The 22014-nt window shown below is 40.2% G+C and overlaps 1 protein-coding gene across 4 annotated transcripts in view; it reads left to right on the forward strand.

The window, feature by feature from the left end:
- ARK2N (arkadia (RNF111) N-terminal like PKA signaling regulator 2N) overlaps window positions 1-22014 on the forward strand; it is a 43533-nt gene continuing 21519 nt past the window's right edge. Inside the window, exons 1-3 of one of the 4 annotated variants that reach the window (XM_074854948.1) lie at window positions 73-176; window positions 2402-2809; window positions 15832-16648. In XM_074854948.1, the coding sequence (XP_074711049.1) occupies window positions 2783-2809; window positions 15832-16648 (844 nt within the window). In that variant the 5' untranslated portion in view covers window positions 73-176; window positions 2402-2782. Of the gene's footprint in view, window positions 177-2401; window positions 2810-7752; window positions 7899-7922; window positions 8181-15831; window positions 16649-22014 lie in introns of those variants that run through there. The other 3 variants (XM_074854951.1, XM_074854949.1, XM_074854950.1) reach the window with 3 other exon arrangements.

Genomic DNA, 22014 nt, shown 5'->3' on the forward strand with positions numbered 1-22014 from the left:
GCCCCGCGGCCTCCGGTGACATTCTCCGGCGTCGGGGGCGGGGGGGGGGAGGCGAGGCGGCGGCGGCGGCGCGGCTGAGAGAGACCCGGCTCCTCCCGGCCGCCCATGCCCCAGCTGCGGCCCCCCGGCGGGGAGGAGGAGGAGGAGGAGGCCAGGAGGGGCCCTGCGTTGTCCAGGTGAGCGGGCCGGGCCGCCTCGCCGCGGGGGCGCCGGAACCGCTGCCGGTAGCCCCGCTGCGAGCGGGCGGGAGGAGGCGGGCCGCGACGGCGGGCTGGAGCGCGCACCGGCCTCGTGTGTGTGTGTGGGGGGGGGTGTGTGTGTGTGTGGTGGGGGGGGGGGGTGTATGTGTGTGTGTGGGGGTGGGTGTATGTGTGTGTGTGTCCGCCGCCACCTTCCCCCGGGGTCGGCGGTGGCGGGAGCGGGTGGCCCGGCGGTGCCCCGGGGCGGGCGGGCACGGTCCCACCAGGGCAGGGCCCTGCCCGCGCCGGGCATCGTCCGCGCCGGCCAAGAGGGGTTTCAGGAGAAGGCGGGTGCCCGGTGGGTGGCTTCAGCACCGCCCGCCCCGGTAAGCGGTGACCTCCATCGCGGGCCGACACGGTGCCCGGGACGCAGGAGGCCAGCCTCGCCGCCGCTTTTTTGTCCTAACCTTGCCCGGAGTCAGCGGATGAAAGCCTTGCCGCAGCTCCTGCGAGCAACTTCTGCCCACTTCGTGTTGCCTAGGACTTCTGTACCGTGTTGTGGGATGGTAGGAGCTGTTTGGAGAAAAACGCTTTGAAAAACAAGGCGTGTAATTGCTCTAGCTTTGCGCTTCTCCAGGGGTTTGTTGGGTTTTTTTCTTCTTTGTTTACCTTTGGACGATGTGGGAATATGTATTTTATGTGGAAAAAAAGTTCAAGTTGTTCGTTGCTTATCTAGCCTGAGTTCCCCTTGAGCTCCCAACATCTAATGGGTTGCAGATGTGGCTTTCAGCGACACAGCCATCTGAGGAGAATATAAAGTTTAACTGTGCTACTTGCTCTTCTTAAAGAGGAAAAAGGCAGTCTGACCAGACATTGTAACATTTTAACTATTTCCCGAATTCCAGTATTGTAACTTCATTTGCATTGAGGTTATTGGACAACTACTTAAAAGGCCACTTTTTTACAGATTTGGGGTTTTGTTTTTAACATTTACATTGTGTAGCTGCTAGGGAGAGCTTCTACCTTTGTTAAGTAGCATCGAATCGTATTTATGTCTTCCTAACATAAGGCTACTTGTATTAGCGTTTGTAGATACCTTTGTGAAACCATAACTGCAATAAATTAGTTAAACAAGGTCTTGGCTGTAACTAGTACACACTTTAAACCAACACAAAGTACCTAACAGCATTTCAAAGGCTAAAAAAACCTGTGTGCAGAGATGGTATGGCATAAGTCAGTCCTTTGATACTGGGTTTTTTTCACTGGCATGTAATCGTAGTTTTTAAAAATCAGTGAGTAGTAAGACTTTGAAACCTTGGGCGTCTCATTTTGAAAATGTAAAATTTCTCTTACCCTCCCCCGCTCCCCCAAGGATTTTATTCGGTTTTAAGTCTTCTCTGGTACTTGTCAAGCATTAAGACCAAATAATAGTTCCACTTATAGGCAAGTGCTAGACTATTTCTAGATTTCAAGCTAAAATTTTAAGTGCAGACAGTAATAGCTCTCCCCTTGGAACAGCAAACAAACATTACATTTAAAATTTTTCTCTTAAAGTATTTTACGTTGCTTAAGTCTATTAAAAAACTTAATGTTTGACCTTGAGGTGGAAACCGGGTATGATGCTTTTTTGAGGTCTTCATCTTGTGGTTCTCCTGCCCTAGTTAACACTTGTAATTGCTGTTTCTGTGATACAAGAGCTGAAAGTCAGGCAGACACAGCAGAGCAGCTTCCCCTGCTGCCCTGGAGGGAGGGAAACATTGTCTTTGCAGAGGGAACAGATTTGTAACAAGCTCTGAGGAGACCAGTAAGTTGCTTGTCATGTGTTTGCTAAAACCAAACATCCCTCCCCCTATATACATATACGATAGAAAAGCAGCAAGATGAAGAACGCAGCTCTCCAACAGCAATCATTTTTAAGCATCATTTTCTGAGTATCTCTCACATCTAGTGATACAGAGCAGTCTGTTTCTGGTAAAAGCAGCTCCAAGAGGGGTGGTTATGTGACTACTAAAAGCTAATAAAATACTGCTTTCTGTGGTTCTGGTATGTCAGTAACACTGGTGTTTTGTCTCGGAGGAGGGACAGTGCGGGTGATGGAAGGTAGTACGTGAGTTTGGGCAGCTGGTATTTATGCTGAAGTATGAGGATAACAGTTCTGACTCATTTTTAAACACTTGAATTTTTAATTATAATGCATCGATTATTTCTGTTTTGCTCTTCAGCCTAATTGCTACTTGGCGTCATGAAGAGGTGTGATGAGAAATTCCTGAGAAATCAGGAAGAGGAAAGGACTGTGGTCTTACACATTCAAGCGTATGTTGTGAATTGCAGTCAGCCTGGCCATCTCTGCTTGCACTTGATAAGTCCATGAAGGCTGCCTGCTTGGTAGAAATGAAAGTGCATGAACAAGTTGGGAAATGAGTGGATACATCAAACTGGGTACTGCAGAGGGAGGGGAAAAGGGAAGGAACCTGAAGCCAACCACAAGGCAGTTGAGAGCTGTCGATATGGAGCGATCACAACACACGCAAACCAAGCACTGCTCTAACTGATAAAAGAGAGGTAGGAAGGATGTTTGTGTGCGTTTGACAAATGGGCAGATCATGCTGGCAGCTGACACTGTGGAGGAGGTGAGGATTAATGAGGTAAGATAAGATTGGATGAACAAAGAGTAAATATAGGGAATCATGAAGGGCTTTGAACACTAAGTGTTAGGGAGATAAATTGGTGTAACTTGATCAAGCAACAAGAAATAATTGCCTGGGTTGCCCTGACCCCCCATCTCCCCGCGGTGTATTTACTTTAAAATGCAGGCTACTTTGCCTTGCCTTGATTTTGTTCACTTTCTTTGCTATCTCTTGTATATTATCATGTCTACTCCCGGCTTCACCAGGAATGTATATTCATATATGACCCACCTGTATATCAACATCTCACTTAAACATATCTGGTAATGAGAGGGAGTCTCTATGTACCACACAGTGAAAGCAGCTGCAGACTGAGCATTCACAACTGTCTGGTTACCCTCTGACCAAAACGTCACCACCAGATACATCAGAGCTTTGGAAAATTTTCAAATGAGTAAATAGTTTCAAGCAACCTGTATTTAGTTTTCTATAACATTTCAAAGTTAGTGTGTTGAGGGTACTTTTTGACAGAATTGGGTCTATGGTCAATCTCAGCTTCTGTGTCTTTATCTGCAGCTGACTAAGTTACTTAGAAAACTGTAAACATTGACGGAAACTGAGCATCAGATTTAATAACACATTTACTAGATCAGAGTGAGAGATTTAAATACCGTAGTTGCAAGCATATAACTCGCACCTCAGAACAAGCACTCTGGAAAAGTACCACCAAAACGTGAAAATCTTTGCTGGCTTGAACATTATCAGTAGCAGTGGGGAACCAAAAAATGAAGCAGCGGGAGAGAGGGACAGGTGTAGTGCTGGGAAAGAACTCTGGGATAAAACTGTGTGGTACAGTGCGTGTCACTGCGCAGTTACAGCTCCGAGATAATAGGAGGCTTACGTCGCAAGGAAACCACTTTCTTCTCTCTTTTCCAGTACGTGAATTGAAGTTCAGCTGAGAACAGACACTAGTGCCTTTTACTTTAGCACTGTAACTCAGGAGCAGCTGAACTGTTAAGACACCGGAATCTGTGGCAGCAAATATTATTGCAGGGAACTTGGTATGATTTTCGTGGTGATTTGTGTTGTCTTTCTGTCGCATCTTTGTGAGGTTTTTAATGCATAATGCAGTTCTGAGTCTGCAACTTGGTCTAGAATGCAACATCTACTAATGTGTAATTCTGAGCAGAAAGAAAACTGGTGAAAGAGACAGTAAAAGAAAACATGCATTCAGTGTAAATATGAGCCTCTGCAGTTGTCTTCTCACAACAGAGTGCATCTCAGAGCTAGACCGGAGCCACTGATTCCTTGTCGCTTATTCAGTGTTACTGCTGAGGGTTAGAATTTAAATTTGTGGTTGCCCATTCCCACTTGTTAGTGTCCCCTCTTCACATGTCCGATCATGAATAGAGCCTGTACAGTACAGCAGTTTCTCCACAGATGCGACTTACTTTCTGCAGCTGGGGCACACATCGATTACTCATTCAGGACTGAAAATGAGATGCGGCTCAGTCACTGAGGTGTTGCTGTTACACCATTACAGATGCATTACTGAAGGCACGGGAAGGTCAAGTAACATGCCTGTGGTCGTGTGGTGATCAGCTTTAGGTTCAGAATGATCCAACCTGATACCCCTTTTTATTGAAGAAGGTATTCAGGGTTTTACACCAATTTGACCCCGTAGTCTGTCTCTTGAATGCTCAGAAATTGATTTAAGTAGCAGAATAGCATACAAGTTTCAGCGTTATCACGCCTTGGGTTGTTTGGTCTCCAAGAAGACAGCTTAAAAGCTGTTAGGGCTCAATCTGACAACTTTTTAATCATAAGCAGAACAGGTGGTCACTTTTTAATTCAATGCATGTATTTAAGACTCTGAAGCTAACATTTTTGTTTCAATATATGCGGGTCGTGGATTTGACTTTGTAGTGAGACTTCTGCAGTGACCTGCACAATGCTCTTCTTCTTTGATGCCTCAAGATTTCCTGGAAATGAGCAGGAAGAGCCAGACCATGATTGGTTCTTCTTGCTACATTTTTGCTGTACTGTCTTGTTTAGTGGTGCTTGGTCATTAGCCTTTCAAGACTTATTTTAGAGAAGGCAAATTTCACTTCCATTCATCCAAAATGGGTAGAGACCAAGTGACTCACAGTACCAGAGCTGGGAATAACTAAGAGCCAGACTTTATAATATCAGTTGTCTGTGTCATGATGCAGTTATTACCATTTCAGTAATTTGTTCTTCCTTGGGAATATTACATTTCCATGATACCAGTTTGAGGTTGGTGCTGTATGCCCCAATAGTATTGTTAAACTTTCTGAAGTAAAAACTTAATGTGATAGCCAAGTAAGGTTCAGGCAGTACTGTTCTCTTGTACTGTGGCTTTCTCATCAGCTGGTAATCTCCTGACTCCTCAACTCAATCTCCCAGTTCTTGCTGTCTGGGAATGCCAGCTCTTGCTAACGAGACACTTTAAGTAATCTGGGGTTTGGAACTTGATGATCTTTAAGGTCCCTTCCAAGACAAACCATTCTGTGATTCTGTAATCTGGCAAAATAAAAATTTTAGGGAAAAAGGTCAGTAAAGAGTAGGTCAGGAAGCTGTTTACTAATTCCATGTGCTTGTGGTTAGAAATACAGTGTAAGATAAGGGGGGTTCATTGCCTCATAGTGAAGTACTTTGGGTGAAATGCTGGTAGCCTACGACCTCATCGTGTTTAATAAGATGTCTTTTGGAAGTGAAGTTGTCACTGTGGGACGGAATGGGCTTGTGGGTAGCAGTGACCATGAGCTGAATTACTGATGAATGCAATTTGAGTTGTCAGTGCTATGGTTCCTCCAGAGCTGGTAGTACCTTTTGATCAACACTATGCAGAATCTGTGAGGAGTTATTAAAAAAACCAAAACCCAACAATTTCTTTGAGTATTGTTTTAAAAAGCCTTTAAGGTGAAGTTTTATTTTCCATGGTTACTGCTATTAATAACTCATCTTTAAGGCAATTCACAGGCTTTGGATCTGCTCACTGTAATGAGGAAAATCCTGACATTTTTGAATACCATAAAACTAAGCTAGGGAAATTTAGTAAATATCTTGCCAGAGATAGCCAGTTATTGAGGGTTTATGAAGTTACAGACCTCATCTTAGTTTAAAGTTGGTTTGATAACAGACGCTTGATTTCCTTTTTTTGTTTTCAAGATCAAAATGGTTTTTCTACTTTTTAAGACCTGTAGTGGGTTTCACTGTTGTATAGAATTCATCAAGTTACAGCAGTGATAAGACTGTTGAATGAACAGAGTGGGGTTGAATTAATACTCCAGACCTGATGCTCTTTTTTCTTCTATTTCCCCTTTTGCTGAGGAAGTTGTATATATTGTTTACACCTCCTGTTGCTGAACATTAGTTTTATTCTTAAGAAAGGCGTGCCAGCTGAGCCTCTTTTTCCTAAATCAAGAACAACAATGCAACAAATCATTTTGGGGTAAATGGTGCTTTTATTTAAGGGTAAGGTTTTTGTATTATTTTTTTTTTGTGGGGGTGGGGTTTTTTTTCCTCCTGTCAGTACTTGCATGGTACTGATGAAAACTACCTTTTCATTTTCCTTTGCTCTTTTTATAGCTGGTAGCTTGGTATCTTCTTATGTGCTGTTATTTAATTTCTGTAGTCAAATACACGCAAAGCCTTCTGTATGTTGTGGGAAAGAAATGTCTGTTTCCTGGTCTGTCTATTACCCTCTCAAGTAGAGGTCAAATTTCTTCACCTCTGCCAACTGGGAGTAAATACTGTAGGAAGTATCTGATAGTAAAAGCCATGCTAGAGGCATTATTCATAACGAGCATGTAGCTGGCTTTTGACCCAGTCAGTTCTGTTTTTTGAAATACCCAAAGTAGCTTTTATTCATTTGAGGAACCAACCTGTGTTTACTTCATGCTATTTTTCATCTGTTGTTTGTCAAAAGCTTATTCTAAATGAACCCTCTCCTGCACTGTCCTTTTTCTTTACAGACTTCGTTCTCCTTCCGTAACAGTCCCTCTAGTTCTGCTAGTGTTCACAGACATTTGTCTATGTCTGCAATGCCCTGCAAGATTTTTAACTTTTTTGTTGCATTCGTTTCTTAGGAAAGCTCAACTGAGGAGGAGAGTGTTAGGATTTGTAAAGATACAGACTCAAAAGGTTAGCTATCTTGAGTTAGCTGTGCTCTTGAATATGGTTCAGTGGCATGGGTGAGCTTAGTGAAGTGGTGGTAGGTTGTTTTCAGTGAAGCTATAATTGTTGGTTATCGAGCCCTAATTAGATCATGTCAGACCAGTGTCATGAGTGCTTTCTTCTTTAGGAGCACTTTGGACGTGTAAAGACTATGGTATCGATTGTTAGCTATCTGACGGATGCTGAAATCTATTGGCATCTCTTATTACTGGTCAAAAAACGGTCAAGGGTTTGGGGTCAAGAACAGGCAACCCAACAGCAGTTGGTATTTTTAACTTTTACTAAAATTTTCATAATTTGAATGCAACATGACTTTGCCTTTAGTGTATTGATACCATTTATTTTTCAGTAATATACCTACTGCAAATTCATGTTGCAATATTTAGATTTTTTTACTACTAGCTTACTAATTCAAGAAATGAATAATGTTAGTGGCTTGTAGATGAGAAAATGACTCCAGATCAGGGTTTGGTTGGCTTCCAGCTCCTTTCCAGCCTTTCTGTAGAATTTGGGCATGTCACCTGATCTTTTTTTCTTCAATTGGCCAGACAATAAAATGGGTGTGTTATGGTTGGTCAGTTAGGTAAGCAGCACTGTTACTGGAAAGAAACGTTACACAGAACTTGACAAAACAGCTCTCTTATCAGCTTGAGAGTATCTCTCCTCCTGATGTCAAGGCTTGTGCAATTTTGGAGTGGTGTTTTGCAAGATCTGGTGAATCGTCCAATGCCTCTCCCTTGCTCCAGGCCTGTCGCTGCTGTCTGTTGTGTAAGATGCTCACCTTGCTGTCATTCTGGACCCTGATCTCCTTCAGCCAACTGATAAAGTGCACAGCTTTCCTCTGGGAAGTTGAATTACAAAAAGACTCGATGGGTGCTAACTGGCCCAGCGGGTGGGCTGTTCTGCCTCTTCACAGTGGACTGCGGCATGGATTTATGGCTCCTGGAACTGCAGCCTGGGTCCCAGAGAACTCACTGCTGCTCCAAGATTTCCAAGTAACAGCAATAGCAAGGTACATTTGTGCCTGTCCACACTGGACCGGATTTGATTTTTGCGTGAGACAGCACAAGCCCTTCGCGAATAAATACTGCAGTACTGAGGTGACTTTACAGCTTGGAAGTTACGCTGCAGTTGTCCTGATCTGCCAATTGGAGCTACTAGCGGGTAATGCAAGGTGTGATTACTTTCAGGATATTTCAGATAACTGTTCATAATTGAAAGAAAATCTGTGCTCTGAAAAGCAGGATGACTTTGTTCCTGTTATGTTCAAGCAATTTAGAATGTGGCTTTTCTGTGAGCATTACTTTATTGACTAGGGTAGAACAATAGACTAACGTTTTTTGAGAAGAGGAGGCCTGTTTGTATAGAATGCCATAAACCAGCAGAGGAAGCACAGAATACATTTCCTTTGAGTAAGAGAAATGAATACGTAAAGTGGGAAAATCTCTTGAACTCAGTCTTAGAAAAAGAGGGTACATATGTATGACTATCCTCAGTGGGGTGATCTTCTGCAAGCTAATGTATGGCAGGGAGAAAAATGAAGTATGGCTATCCTAGCATTGATTTCTGACATTAGTTTTGTTGAGGAATAATGAAAAATCTGAGTAAGTTTCTCAAATTTTTAGGAACAGATAGTAATAAAGATATGTGTGCTCTAATTTTTAGCGTAGAGAGTGTTGTAGACATTAAATCTCTGCACACTTGAGAAAAATTATTTCACTTTGAGAAAGAAATGAGTTTTTTAGAAGGCTAAGTGCAGCCAGCCCTGTGTGCCTTAACTGTATGCTAATGAATTTATTTTTACGAGGACTGTGATTTTTTTTTTTTTTTTTTTTTGTGGGATTCCAGTGCAGCTGGTGAATGTTTCTGGAAGCCTGTGTGCAAGCTTGTGAACTAACCCATAGCTGGTAGTTACCTTGTATTTGAAAAAGGCAGAATATGTGCATTAAGCATTACAAAACCCTGTATTTAAATGTAAAGTCTTGCTTCTTACTTACCATGAAAAATGTTGCTTTTCAAGGTTGCAAAGGATGCTCGGCAAACCTTTGTTTTAACACCTGTAGTTTTTATTCAGTCTTGGATAATTGGTATATGCAGCATGTTGAGTACTCAGTAGGAGCAGCCTATTTTTAACCTTCATTTGTTTATGCAAAACCAGTTGAAACACAGTATTAGTTTAATCCTTTCTTCTTTTGTTTCACACCACAATTCTGTTACCAGGTCGGTTGCAAAGGGTCCTATTCTTTAGGATTGCTACTAGGCCTGATTTATGAATCATCTGATAAAGAGCCAGCTCCACTCCCAGAAATGTGCCTTAGGTAGAATTGTGTGCCAGTGAGTCAGCTTTAGGGCAGCATTTTCAAAGGAACACTATATAAATTACACAGTATCCGTGTGGGGGTGGCTTGGTGTTATGATAAATCTGCTCTGGAGCATGGTGCACCCACATCCACACAGAGCTGAGTCAACTGTCTTAAACTGACTGCTGGTCACACTTCTGTTGTTCTAAGCGCACGGGTATGTGTGACACTTACAAGAAAATAAACAAGAATGTGTGTTGTCTTGGGGAGGAGATGAACAAGTCCAAAAAACAGTACTTGGGAGATCCAGAAAGCGTTGGTACTTCACTGTTTGTCTGGATGCACATTAGTCTTTTCTGATGGGGTCTAATTATTTGGCTTGATTAGTTTTTAGTTACTGAGGCATTTTATTGTTGGGCATATCTGTATGTGTTATTCGTACTAAAATGTCACTGGTGAGTTTGCAGAATTAAGCGTTTTGGCTTTTAATGGAAACGAAGGCGATTTGAGTAGAAAAAAATCATGACCAACATGCAGATACACCTACAAAGGTTTTTGGTGAAGCTTTGGAAGAGGCCGGAGTCACATCTTCAGAGTTATATGGCTCTCTGTCAGAAGAGGACGGAACTTTGTTTTTTGCCATAACTTTCTCCTGTACTATGAAGTGGATTTGTGCATTATAGTCCCCTCTTCAGGACCCAGGTCATGTGCAGCTTCTGTCCCTTCCCAACCCGCCATCCTTAAGACGCCTATTAGTGTATCAAGTGTTTGATTCAGAGTTCTTGATGAGCTTGCCTGAATGTTTACGTTTTTAAAAAAAGTCAGCTGGTTTACATAATTTTATTAGTCTCAGTTGTATACATTTGTTATTACCTCTCTCATACCTCTGACTTATTCCATCTATACTCGGTTATATTGGGTAAATGTGAGATAATGTAATCCACTGGTGATGGAAATAATTGTTTATGTAAGTATGAGCCACTGTAGTCTTTAGTTCTGTATAAATACGAAAATATATTCAGATTTTGATGAAAATACTGATTTCTGTGACACTGAGGCTGTAAGGTAGTAGGTGCTCTGGAAGGATCTCTGTAGTTAGCAGTGTATTCTGAGCAAGTAACTCCTACGCAGCTGTGCAGTTTAACTTTTCATTTATGTAGTCACAAAAGCTTAAAGAACATATTGATGTTATTTTCTGTGAAAATGTAGGTGCAGTTTCTCATTTTTGTAAAATTACAGCTTGTGAATGAATGGCTAGTGGTGCGAGGAGGTAGGTTCAAACTGTTTTCTTTCAGCGCTAACTAAAATGGCATTAAAAAACAGTGTTCTGCTAGATAATTTTTTTCATTTTAACAATTGCTAGAACTGGCATAAGAAGGTGTTACGGTCATAAGCAGGGTAACTAAGTGGTCTGTTGGACTCTGAGTAAGAGGAAATGTGTCAGTAATAAACTAAAGGGACTCTTAACAGCAAGCTGCTATGAAAAACTTAGTACTTCTGAAGTAAGAATCTTACATATCCACAGCTGCTGAGAAAAAGAGCTGTTTTGCTTCATAAAAGCTAGGCATTCATTATGATTAACCAGGTCAATAACACCTAAAATGACAATGTGCAATTAAGGTTAGGATGTTATGGTGTTTACTAAGTATTTCTGGCCTTATCATCTGTTTGGCTGAAACTCATTTCCTTCTGACATTGCAGCATATGCAGTTCTAAAGAACAGCATTTACTGAGAGCAAACCAGGTAAAAATATTATGAAGGATGTATGAGTTGCCAGTTATTGATTGATAAAGGGCATGCATGCCATCTTCAGTGTAACTCTTTATGCAGTAGTACGTATTACTTAGTAGTGTAGCATACATTCTATGATAGTTGCTCTTCAGGAAGCTGCTAACGTGTCTGAATTTAACTTTTTGCTTTTCAATAATTTTTTATCTTCAAAACTCTCTTCTCAGAGCAAACAGTGCTGTGAAACAAACACTCAGCACCCTTTCCGGTGTATACTTGGAACCTATGAGACCAAACAGCAGGTAGTTTTTAATCAGATTTGTTATTTTCTAAAGGGATGGTTTGTGCTTGCTTCCCCTTCCCTCCTTCCTGCCAACTCTGGCAGAAAATTTCACTTTTCAGGTTTTGTTTTCTGCTGGCTTACTGAAGTGAATCTACCCAAGAAGGGATGAGCCAGTTCTGGTGCAAAGGAGGGAGCGTGACCATGCAGTCATGATTAGGTGGTAGAAGAGTAGGGGGTAAAAGCCATCCCTGTTAGTGGCAGCAAACTGTTAGACTGGCTGGGCCGTCTCTGTTAATCTGACCTTCAAAATTCTTCTGGATTTCTTCACTGAAGGGCAGGTTTTGTGGTGTACAAATTACGTGCCTCTACAAATGAATCCACAAGTTGAAAATATTTTCCAGGTAAAGATACAGTTAGATATTTAATGGCTTCTGCATACTGGTGTGTTCTATGTGTGGCTGGAAAATAAAGTAATTCTTGTTGGAAAAATCTAGCACAGAAGTTTTTACAAAATTGGCTTTTAAAATCATCAGTGCAGTATCTGCATCGGAAAAAGGAGAATGGCATTTCTGAGCAATATCTAAGTATCCATCTGTGTCTGTAAGAATCTCAACTTATTTTTCAATGCTGTGTTCTCATTTAAATAAAAAAACTCATCCTTCTCTAGCATCACCTTGAGATTATCTTTGCAAGTATTGCTACTAGAAAAGTGAGTGGCAAGAAAGGAATGGGAGTTTTTCAATAGAGTCTCTTCCTCTCTCTGATCTGCACATTTCTCAAGTAGAACTAAATCGCTGCATTTTTTCTTACTTGGAGACAAGGCTTTCCTTGGCATAGATATTTTCCCCCGAACTGTCTGTATTCTTCCCTGCAGCAAAGTCTGTCTCAGTCACAATAGACTTTTCTTCCACTGAGATAAAGATGTTGTTCTCTTTTATATACATACTAATGCTCAAATTGTTGACATTCAAATAGCCAGTTCAAGGAACCTGGAGAGTACAAACCTCCTCAGAGCAAGAATTTTTTTTCCGTGCATACACGCATATGTTAGTGTTGACCAGATGGTTACTATCCCTGTGCTGCCTTCTTGTCCCACAAGCAGGGTGGTTTACCTGGTGTGCAGTATGCCAATATATGCACAGCACTGTGGTATTTTATTTATTTTATGTTTGCCCAAAGAGGGGTGCTAGGTGGTAACTCCGCAAAGCTAGCACACCGCACGAAAGAAGTATTTACACACTTCAGACTACACGAATACGCATTTACTGTAATGATCATTGGGTAGTTTCTTATTACTTTGTCCCTCATTGGTTATTTAAATTAGCTTGCTTGCTGTGTAAATTAGCACTCATGCTCCTTACAGGCATGACGGACAAGTCTTTTTGGTCTTGGATTGAGTCTGTGCTCGTGATCTTCCCCTGCTGCCTTTACTTCTCCCCTAGTTACCACAGATTTTTGCTGACTTTATGCTTCTTTGGCAATTATTCAACCTTCAGCACCTTCTGGGCAGGATGTTCCCTTTTTATCAATCTTTTGGCTCCTCTTCAAGGGTATAGTAGTTAGCAAGGCCTGCAAAATATCAGGCTTACACAATAGAGCCAATGTTTAACGGTCCTCCTTAGAAGGTTAAATGCAGTATATCTAACTTGAGTAGTGTCACTCCAACCTAGGCACTTACTCAAACATAGTTTTACATGGGTAACATTCTCATTGAAAATATATTTCACTGATCACTGCATGAGGGATCAAACCAGCGTGGTTGAGTAGTTAAAGTAAGATCCTACTTAATAATAAAAAATCTTAAGTCATTCTAATTGGGCTGTTAGCAAGGTTGGCAACATGTAGATGAAGCATAATTTTTTCTGGCTGGTAGGCCAGAGAGATGGAAAGGCAAGTACAGATGTTCTTGTCATCCCTTTGGGCTCTGTGAGGTAGATGACGTCCCCAAGTAGGATGTTTATGAAAAAAAGTCTCTAGTTCACTTGAGTCTCTTTAGCTTTGTGTCGAGCTCTGTGCTCCCCAGGCTAAAAGGAGGAGTAGTGCAGAAGCTGCTCTGCAGCTATGAGTATGAATATTTAAATATATTTCTTTTGGCCAGGCTAATATTCTTCTGCTGTGTGTTTGAGCAACCCATTTTTTCCTTGCATGTACATTTCAGAACTCTTAGAAAAAATATTTTTCAAAGTGCTTGACAAGAGTAAAGCTGGGAGTTGCACTAGCAGCTACATACCTATCCCAGTGTGTATCACTCTTGGCCAGTCATTCAGTCATCAAATCTGTGCTTTACCTGTATAATAGGAGAATTATTTGATGATATGGGTTTGCAGATTAAATATGTAGAAATACTGATTTTATTACAGTATTGGGATGCATTCATGTCTTGGAATGTGTATTCATCATTTGGGTTTGTTGATGCTGTGATGTGGCCTTGGAAATAAATTTGTTCTTACATGATATTTATTGCCTAAATTAAATTACCATCTCCAGAAATTCTTCTTTTAAGTTGCTTTCAGGAGAGTTCTACTCAGTGCAGGTATTGGCAAAGTTTTTTTTTATATATATGTTCCTGTATTTTACTTTTTTTTTGAAGTAAAATGCTGGATCTACTGTTTGTTTGGGGTTTTGTTTTTATTAATTTATTTTTTCATTGTATTTAGCAGACTTAGAGTTGTCATCTCCATGTTTCTTGTGTTGTGTGATATTAACTGAGCTTTCTTTCCTTAACTGGTGTTTCTCTCTCATAAATGTTTTCATAATTCCCTTGTACCATACAGCAGTTCTTTCATTAGCCTGAAGGAAGCATGAACTCTATTTTAGTATTCTTTAAAAATGAAGTTTCAAAGTGGGTTAGGGCAGACAGGACAACACTGAGCTTTTCACAGCACCTTTTAGAAGCATGGAAGTAGCCTTATTCTGTGCTGCAGATGGAGGGGGGAAGCAGCATACCATTACATACATACATACAATTACAGGCAGCTTGGGATGGATCAGGAAACTGAAGAAGGATTGTCAGGGTACAGAAAAATACCTCTGAAACATCCATGCTTTCTCAGGCTGCTTAAGTACTAATTGTACTTGTCTGCAGAAACGCATTTTTTAAAAAACAGTAGATTAAATTTTACTACTGCTTTTTCTTGTCTATGCTTTTTTTGAAGTGCCATAATTTATTGTTTACTATACTTCTAAACCCATAAATGATTTGTTCCATACCATTTTGATCTTTCAGTTACCACATTCACTTACAGATAAATTCTGTGTGATTTATCTGTAAGTGAATGTGGTAACTGAAAGATCTTTTTTCTATGTTGAATTCCAAGTGAAAATTAAGGTGGAAGGCAAAATGTGAATAATGAAGATAAAGTTATAATTTTATTGATCTCTAAAACAAAATTTCCCTGAAGGTGCTTCAGGTACTTCTGGGTTGATAACGTGCAAATTATCAGATAAATAGCTTGGGTTTTGTATTTGTACTGAAGCAATGCAATTTATTAAATTATAACTTGAAGTAAAATGTAGAATACTGGTGTGGGTGGATACTGTGTCTTGCTTGCAGCCTGTACTACTTGATGCTGTTTTCCTCGCAGATTTGAGAGAAAGTAGGTCAGCCTGTAGGTTCTCATACAACCAGGACTTCTATGGAAGACACTCAAGGAGCACTTGAACAGCGTATTAGAGACTCCTAAAAAATCTTTACATGACTCACAGGCGTGGTGGTGGCTCTCTGCTGAGAACAAATCTGTGTTACACATAGCTAATGCGTCTCAAGACATTGCCTGTAGATGTCGTAAACCCCGTGTCTCTGACAGTTTAGTATCGCTTTATGGCACTTGTAAATACGTCTTTGATACATAAGATCTACTGCCAGAGCGGTTCCCCTGGAAAAGGAAGGTGTTTGTAGTCTTGCTCTGTAATGTTCAGCAGCTGCTTGGTTTCTGCTCAAAGTGACTGGATTTTCTCCTATGTCATGTTGGTACTGTAAGTTTGCAAATTGCCTTAAAAACATTGTAATTTTACAAGGTTGAGGTCCTGTTCAACTGAAAGTAGATTTCCCATCGATATGGAAACTGAACTATATTCTGGTCTGTCCAGGTAGATGACTACCAAGTCTGGGAATTTTCAGGCTGGCAGTATTCACAAGGGCTAAAATTCTTCATTAAAATACATTTAAACTTCCAGATAAAGAAGTTTAGCACACATTGCATATAATATAGTGATTTGAATTTTGTAAAGTAAGAGTTTAGAAATATTTTTATTATTTTCTGGTCGGTTTTGATTATTCTCGTGAGGTGAATCACATTTAATGTGATTTCAGTACCATCTTTCACGGGTGTGCAAAAGGAAAAAAGTTTGGTGTAACAGGATGGGTTCTCTAGGAAGAAGTAAACAAAGAAAACCAATACAATACTGAACCACACTGTAATTGGAAGCAATGAGTTGTTTAGGTAGTGCTGTGAAGAGCAGGATCAAGTGAGTTACGTGGGTAAATTATTCTTGCTGTTCTGTTCTTGTGCAGGCTGCTGTATTGCTGAAGTCTGTATCTAGTTCAGCCAGTCTTCCTGACGGCGTGCTCCATGCTTTGAGACCAGGAGGACCTCAGTGTTCTGAAATGAAGATGGAGGCGGTGGGAAAAGCAGAACAACTTGTTGATTCAGAAGTTCCGACAAAGACTTCTGAAAAGCAAGAGACTGCTCCTGATGAAGACGGACCTATAGAACTCGAGACACAAACTCAGAAGGACAGCGTGCCCGCTGCAGCAGACTCTGCGGTGCTCTCTTCAATGCCTTGCTTACTGATGGAACTGAGGCGAGACTCTTCGGAGTCTCAGCTAGCATCTACAGAGAGCGATAAGCCAACGGGTGGTCGAGTTTACGAGAGTGACTCTTCTAATCATTGCATGCTTTCCCCTTCTTCCAGTGGGCATTTGGCTGACTCAGATACATTGTCTTCCACAGAAGAGAATGAGCCCTGTCAGGCTGAAGCTGCTGTAGAGGGAGACCCTTCTGCGGTGTCTGGGGCTGCAGTTGGGAGGAAATCCAGGCGATCCAGGTCTGAAAGTGAAACTTCAACAATGGCTGCCAAGAAAAACCGACAGTCTAGTGATAAGCAGAATGGTCGAGTTACCAAGGTAAAAGGTCATCGAAGCCAAAAGCACAAAGAAAGAATCCGGCTCTTAAGACAGAAACGGGAGGCAGCTGCTCGCAAGAAGTACAACCTGCTGCAGGACAGCAGTACCAGTGATAGTGACCTGACGTGTGACTCGAGCACGAGTTCATCAGATGATGATGAAGAGGTTTCAGGGAGCAGCAAGACAATCACTGCAGAGATACCAGGTAGAGGATGTTTTTTAAACTGAACTGTAACGCATCTGACATCGTTTCTCAGCTGTCATGCTAAATTAGATGAGTGACACTTGAGAAAACCCAGGAGAACTGCAGCTCTGTAAATTTGAAGACTGCAGTATATTAACAAGACATGGGCAAATTTTAAAATCTGTTCTGAGGTTTCAGTGCACTTTTGCACGCCAACAAAGTATAGGAATGGTAAATTGGAGGAAGGACTGTCTTTGAATTCTGGAATTTTTAGATCTTTTCCTTTGTAAGCCTACACGAACTCCTATCAGTGCTGTCAAATCCCATTAGATGGTGATAATCTATTAAATACATTCTTAACTGGCCAGCTTTGCTGTAATATATTAAGACCACAGCTTGGCAGCTGTGTTGGAAATAACATGGCATACCTCTTGCCTGTGTTACAGTAGGGCCATGTTCATTACTGCACTTAGGCTGTGCTTTCAGCTCTATGTTTCAGTGCATGACAAACCTACCTAGCCTTATTGTAAATTCTTGCAGATTGCAGCTGGTCACCTATTTTAGGACATAAATATGAATTTGTTTACGCAGGTGCCCAAGCTATAGCCACACCTAAATTTCCAACTTTTTAGACAAAGCTGTTACCATTTCCTATGTCATGAGGATCTATAATTTCTATACTTCTCATTTTCTGACACATCTGTGTTAAGATTGGAGGTAGCAAATTATAGGGGCCTTCTCGTGATTTTATGAGCAAAAGAAAGATGAATTCTTAAGTTTCTTCTCTGCTGAGCCTTTGTTATTTTATTAGCCCAAGTGCCGTGGACAGGATTTTGTGTGAATTATTCTTGCAGCATATTATACCATAGAACCATCATCATATGGCAATCAAAAATAAAATCACATAAAAATAAACTTTTTGGCTTGCCAATTATTACTGGGTTACATGCCTTTTTGCCTCTTGTGCTAGAAGTTTGGTTTTTTTGGAGATAAATATCAGCTTACATAGGACAAGAATATTTAAAGGAAAACTGCAATAATTAGTTTTAAGTTGCTTAACTGATGTTTGCTAGATGAATTAATTAAAATATTTGCAACAGATTTTACAAACAACTGTGTTTTAATTTACTTGATTATGGTGAGTGATTCTGTCACCATGAGAACTGGCATTTTTCCCACATACTGCTAGGAAGCAGGTTGCACAAAGGAGGTTCATGTTTATTATTAGAAAGTCTGGGAGAGGCATAGTCCTCCTATAATTCTTGTGTAGTAAACTTTTAATAGAGATCTAAAATTATTTTTACCAATTTAGTAGTCAGACTTCTAGCTTTCATAGCCTTTTTATTTACTATATTTACATTTTGATGGGCAATTAAAGCCTTATTTAAAGCCTGTCAAAGAAGACTATTTCATTCAGTTTTGGGACAGGTTCCTTCCCACCCCCCAAAAAACCCAGAACACACATAATAAATCCCCCAGGTCATATTCTTTTTTTAAGTCATAGAAGTACCTTGTGACCCAGAAAGCCACTACATGGTATTTTCAGATCTGCTTAGATTTCTGACTTCCACTGCAGAGACCTGAAACCACGCTAGGGTACTTTTTCTGTGTCACTAGACTCTTCTGTATTTGAGCTCTCAGTCTTAACTGTGAGGTAATTGCAGTGAAAAGTTCCCATTGCAGTGCACAAAAAAACTTGATGATGTAGTCATGATTACACCAGGGCCCAGTTTTACCTGTGATGCAAGATGTGGGAGTGCAAAAACCATCTTGAGGAACAATGACCTTTATTCTTATTTCATAGCCCCTATCATCTGCTTGATTCTAAATTACATTTAAGACATTAAAACTTGTGAGCTGTCCTTTTGGAATTAGGTACAACGTGTACCTGCCACATTGTGGTTTTCCTTTAAATAGGAATGACTTTGGTTTGTGGGGAGCAGTCTCCAAGTACAAGAGAAAAATACTCTCTATAGAGATAAGGACAAAGCTGGCCAAAAATGCATCCTGTGCTCCTTGTGGGTTAATGAAACGTTGTGGTCTTTAACAGATGCGATGGAGCTGTGAGTCTGAGTAGGACTCCCAGCTCTCTGTCGCAGTGGTAGGTTCACATGCCATCTGCGGTCCCTCTTCTTGGAACTGGCAAAGTGCTTCACTTATTTTTTTTTTTGACTAGAAAGCCATTTTAGTGCACTTAGCATTACACTGTGAATATCCTCAAAATATAGGGAATGAACATGTAGTTAGAAAATAATACAGGGTATCAAAAAGCATTACTGGAAATTCAGGCCATGAGTGTCCTGTGCACACAGTCAAAAGCTAAGAGGTTTAACTTGACACTTGAGTGTCAAGAAACTACCGTGCACCTGTCAGAAGGATGTAAGCGTGAAAAAACTTTTGCCTTTACTTTTGAAAAAAGTCTGTACACATTGATGCAGAAGAGCTTTATAGGTAGCGTGTGTTCCCCTTAGTCTTCCTGTATTTGGACACTTCAGGTGTAGTGTTGATTACTGTCTCAACATAGCTTGTTATTTGGACTGATTTTTCACGTGTCTGTTGTCTGAAAAATAACTTTGCCAACAGAGATGCTCTAAAATTTTCAGTGACAGTTAATGTGGCTTTCATGTACAAAGGTTATATATGGCTCTGGCTCTTAACCTTCCATTGACACAGGTAGCGTTACAGAAGACAGTTCGCTTCTGTGGTCTGAGTAATTAAAGTGCCACATTTGAGAATACAGTAGTCTTTTATGTTTGACTAAACCTCTTTCATTTTAATAGTGCAGTTATTTTTTTCAAGCCATCCACATCACTGGCTCTGAAATATGTTTGGCTAAATGAGTAAGGTAAGGGAAGTGTTCAGTGAAATGCATAATAATGCCATGAAGTTATGAACCAAGCAGTTGTGCAGTAGAGAGCCAGTTCTCTGCTGAATTCAAATGTACCGTGGATTAAAATACTGGCAGGCTTGTTCTTCTCAAGAAAGATTGAAAAGTAAAGAGTTGAGATCTTACTGGTGATACTTCAATAAAACTATTGTGAGCTCAGCAGGAGCTAAGCACAATATATGTTATTCTGAACGCATTATATGGTGTTAATTTACACCTGAAAGTACAGATTCAATCTAAATTTCATGGGTGCTACTGAGAATCTTTTTACTGACCTTAGCAGTCATGATCTTGGGCTCTTTAATTCAGGGAATGCCATGATTTTTGAATTATTGCAGATGAGGAACAATTTCTTATCTTTTAATGATTGAGCTTCTCTGTTGGCATTTAGGATTTTACCATTCTTAAACACCAGATAGCATCCATGGTGTAAGAGGATGATCTTTGAGTCCTGAAATAGGTTCTGCTAGACCTGCTGCTGTTGAAAGCTTTTCCTTTGTACAATTTCAAATTTGAATGCGCAAATTAACTCTGAATGAAATTGGCATGAGAGCAAGTCTGGGAATCAATATTTGTTTCTGTGTAAACACTTTCTTTGGGAGAAGGAAGGGGTTTTTAAAAATTCAGATATAATATGACAATATTGGCATTTCACCACCATTATGCTTTCTACAACTCAAAAGAATTGGAATTGAAATAGGAGTGAGTAATGCTTTAGGCTTTCAAAAAAATCTGTTAAAAAGTTTGAGTATACAGAAATCCCAAGAGAGGAGCACAGTGTGTGTAAGGGACTCTCAGCCACGTTACTTCCTCCTAAGAATTGTCCGTAGACCTCAGATGAAGCATCTTGCAAGGGATGGATTTGGTTGAAGTAACTCAGAATGACGATCATTTACGAACAGGGAAAAAAAAACCTGTTACGAGTGATTTGCAGTAAGATACTCATCTGGAAATGTTGGGTAGCATAACGCCACAGAGGAATCCGCTGTTGCTAATTAGAAGGAAGATGTGGCGTATCTTCTTAAATTGTTAGGTTGTCAAATTTCCTAAAGTAAATAACTTTGGATTTGGTCATTATTTGGATAGTACTTAATAGATCCCATAAAGAGACAGCATTGGGGAATTTCTTAGGTGCTTTTCTGCGGGAGGTATTGTCTTGAAAATAAGATACAAGTCTTGGATTCTGACCCCTTTGTGATTGCAGATTTCTTTGCTTTTTAACTTAGTGTAAGTTCAAAAACTATAGAGCTGTAAGTTTGCAGATAGCAAAAGAACCACTTAGATAAATGCTAGCAATTTTATTATAATAAAAGTGCATTTTTAGATTTTTTTATTTTAAACTGAAGGCCACCAGTAAAGAAAAGATTGGCTACGGCTTGTTACAAGAACTGCAAGGGAAGCATTTGACACGTTGATTTGCTGCTACTGTAAATTGTAAATATACTATGAATGATGCCTTTTAAAAATAGTATTGCAGGGTAATACATACTTCAATTTGCAATACCATGTTGTCAACTTTGACAATGCTAGTTCATTCGTAACTTTAAAAGCCCAGCTAGATTGTCTCCAAATCGCCATCAATAGTTTTTATTTAAATTACAATTAAAACTTACTCAACGTTACTTAAAGGTGTCTGATCGTAAGCCTGTGGAAGTCAGAAAGACTGCTGTTCAGTTATGTGACCTTGGGATAAGATCCCTGACTAAAGATGAATAAACAGAATCGTATTGGATGATCAGCCTAGGAGCATATGAACAGAAGGAGTGTTTTTTTCAGGGAGGAAAAAGACATTGAATATACAAAAGGAACTACATTTTAGGAGAAAGGTACCATTTTACTTAATTACTTTTAGTTAAAATGCGGTTGGAGGGATGCAAATTAGTTGCTATGAAGTAATTTATTTTTGAGCAGAGGACCCGAATGCTCAATTTCCAGCTTGTCTGATAGGTAAACAGATGGGAGAGAGGACTTAAAAAGTAGGGTTTTTAATAGATTTTTGGCCCCCACTGGGTAGCATTGCTACTGCTCGGAAATAAGAGAATAATCTTAGGTTTTGCTTAGCTGTTACTGAAGGACTTATGTATACCTCATTTAAATAGCTCCTAAAAACAATGTATTGCTTAAGTACTACTGTAATTTCATGTACAGAATGAAATCCCAATAAGGATTTAGTGCCTTATGTTTTTATTAGTAAAAATTTGCTTAGGTTGTGCAATGATTTCGCTCATTCTTAGGATATTTTCTATTATTCTTAAGCTAGAGCATCCCACAAGTTTTGTGCGATACATATTAAATTGTCAGGTTCTGTAGCTGCTTTGTGTAGTTTAGTGTGATGCTTGTCTTGTTTTGGAATTACCGTAGGTAAGGTTTGTGAGTTGGGGGGGCATGCACACATTGTTTATTATTCCTCAAAACAGGTACAGAGCCTTGTTTTCTTGGGGTTTCACTGCTTCCTACAGGATTCCTGGGTGAACTCTAAACTTAAAAAACACTGCCTTTT

Source organism: Strix uralensis, chromosome Z (genome assembly GCF_047716275.1).
Source record: "Strix uralensis isolate ZFMK-TIS-50842 chromosome Z, bStrUra1, whole genome shotgun sequence".
NCBI classification, from domain to species: domain Eukaryota; kingdom Metazoa; phylum Chordata; class Aves; order Strigiformes; family Strigidae; genus Strix; species Strix uralensis.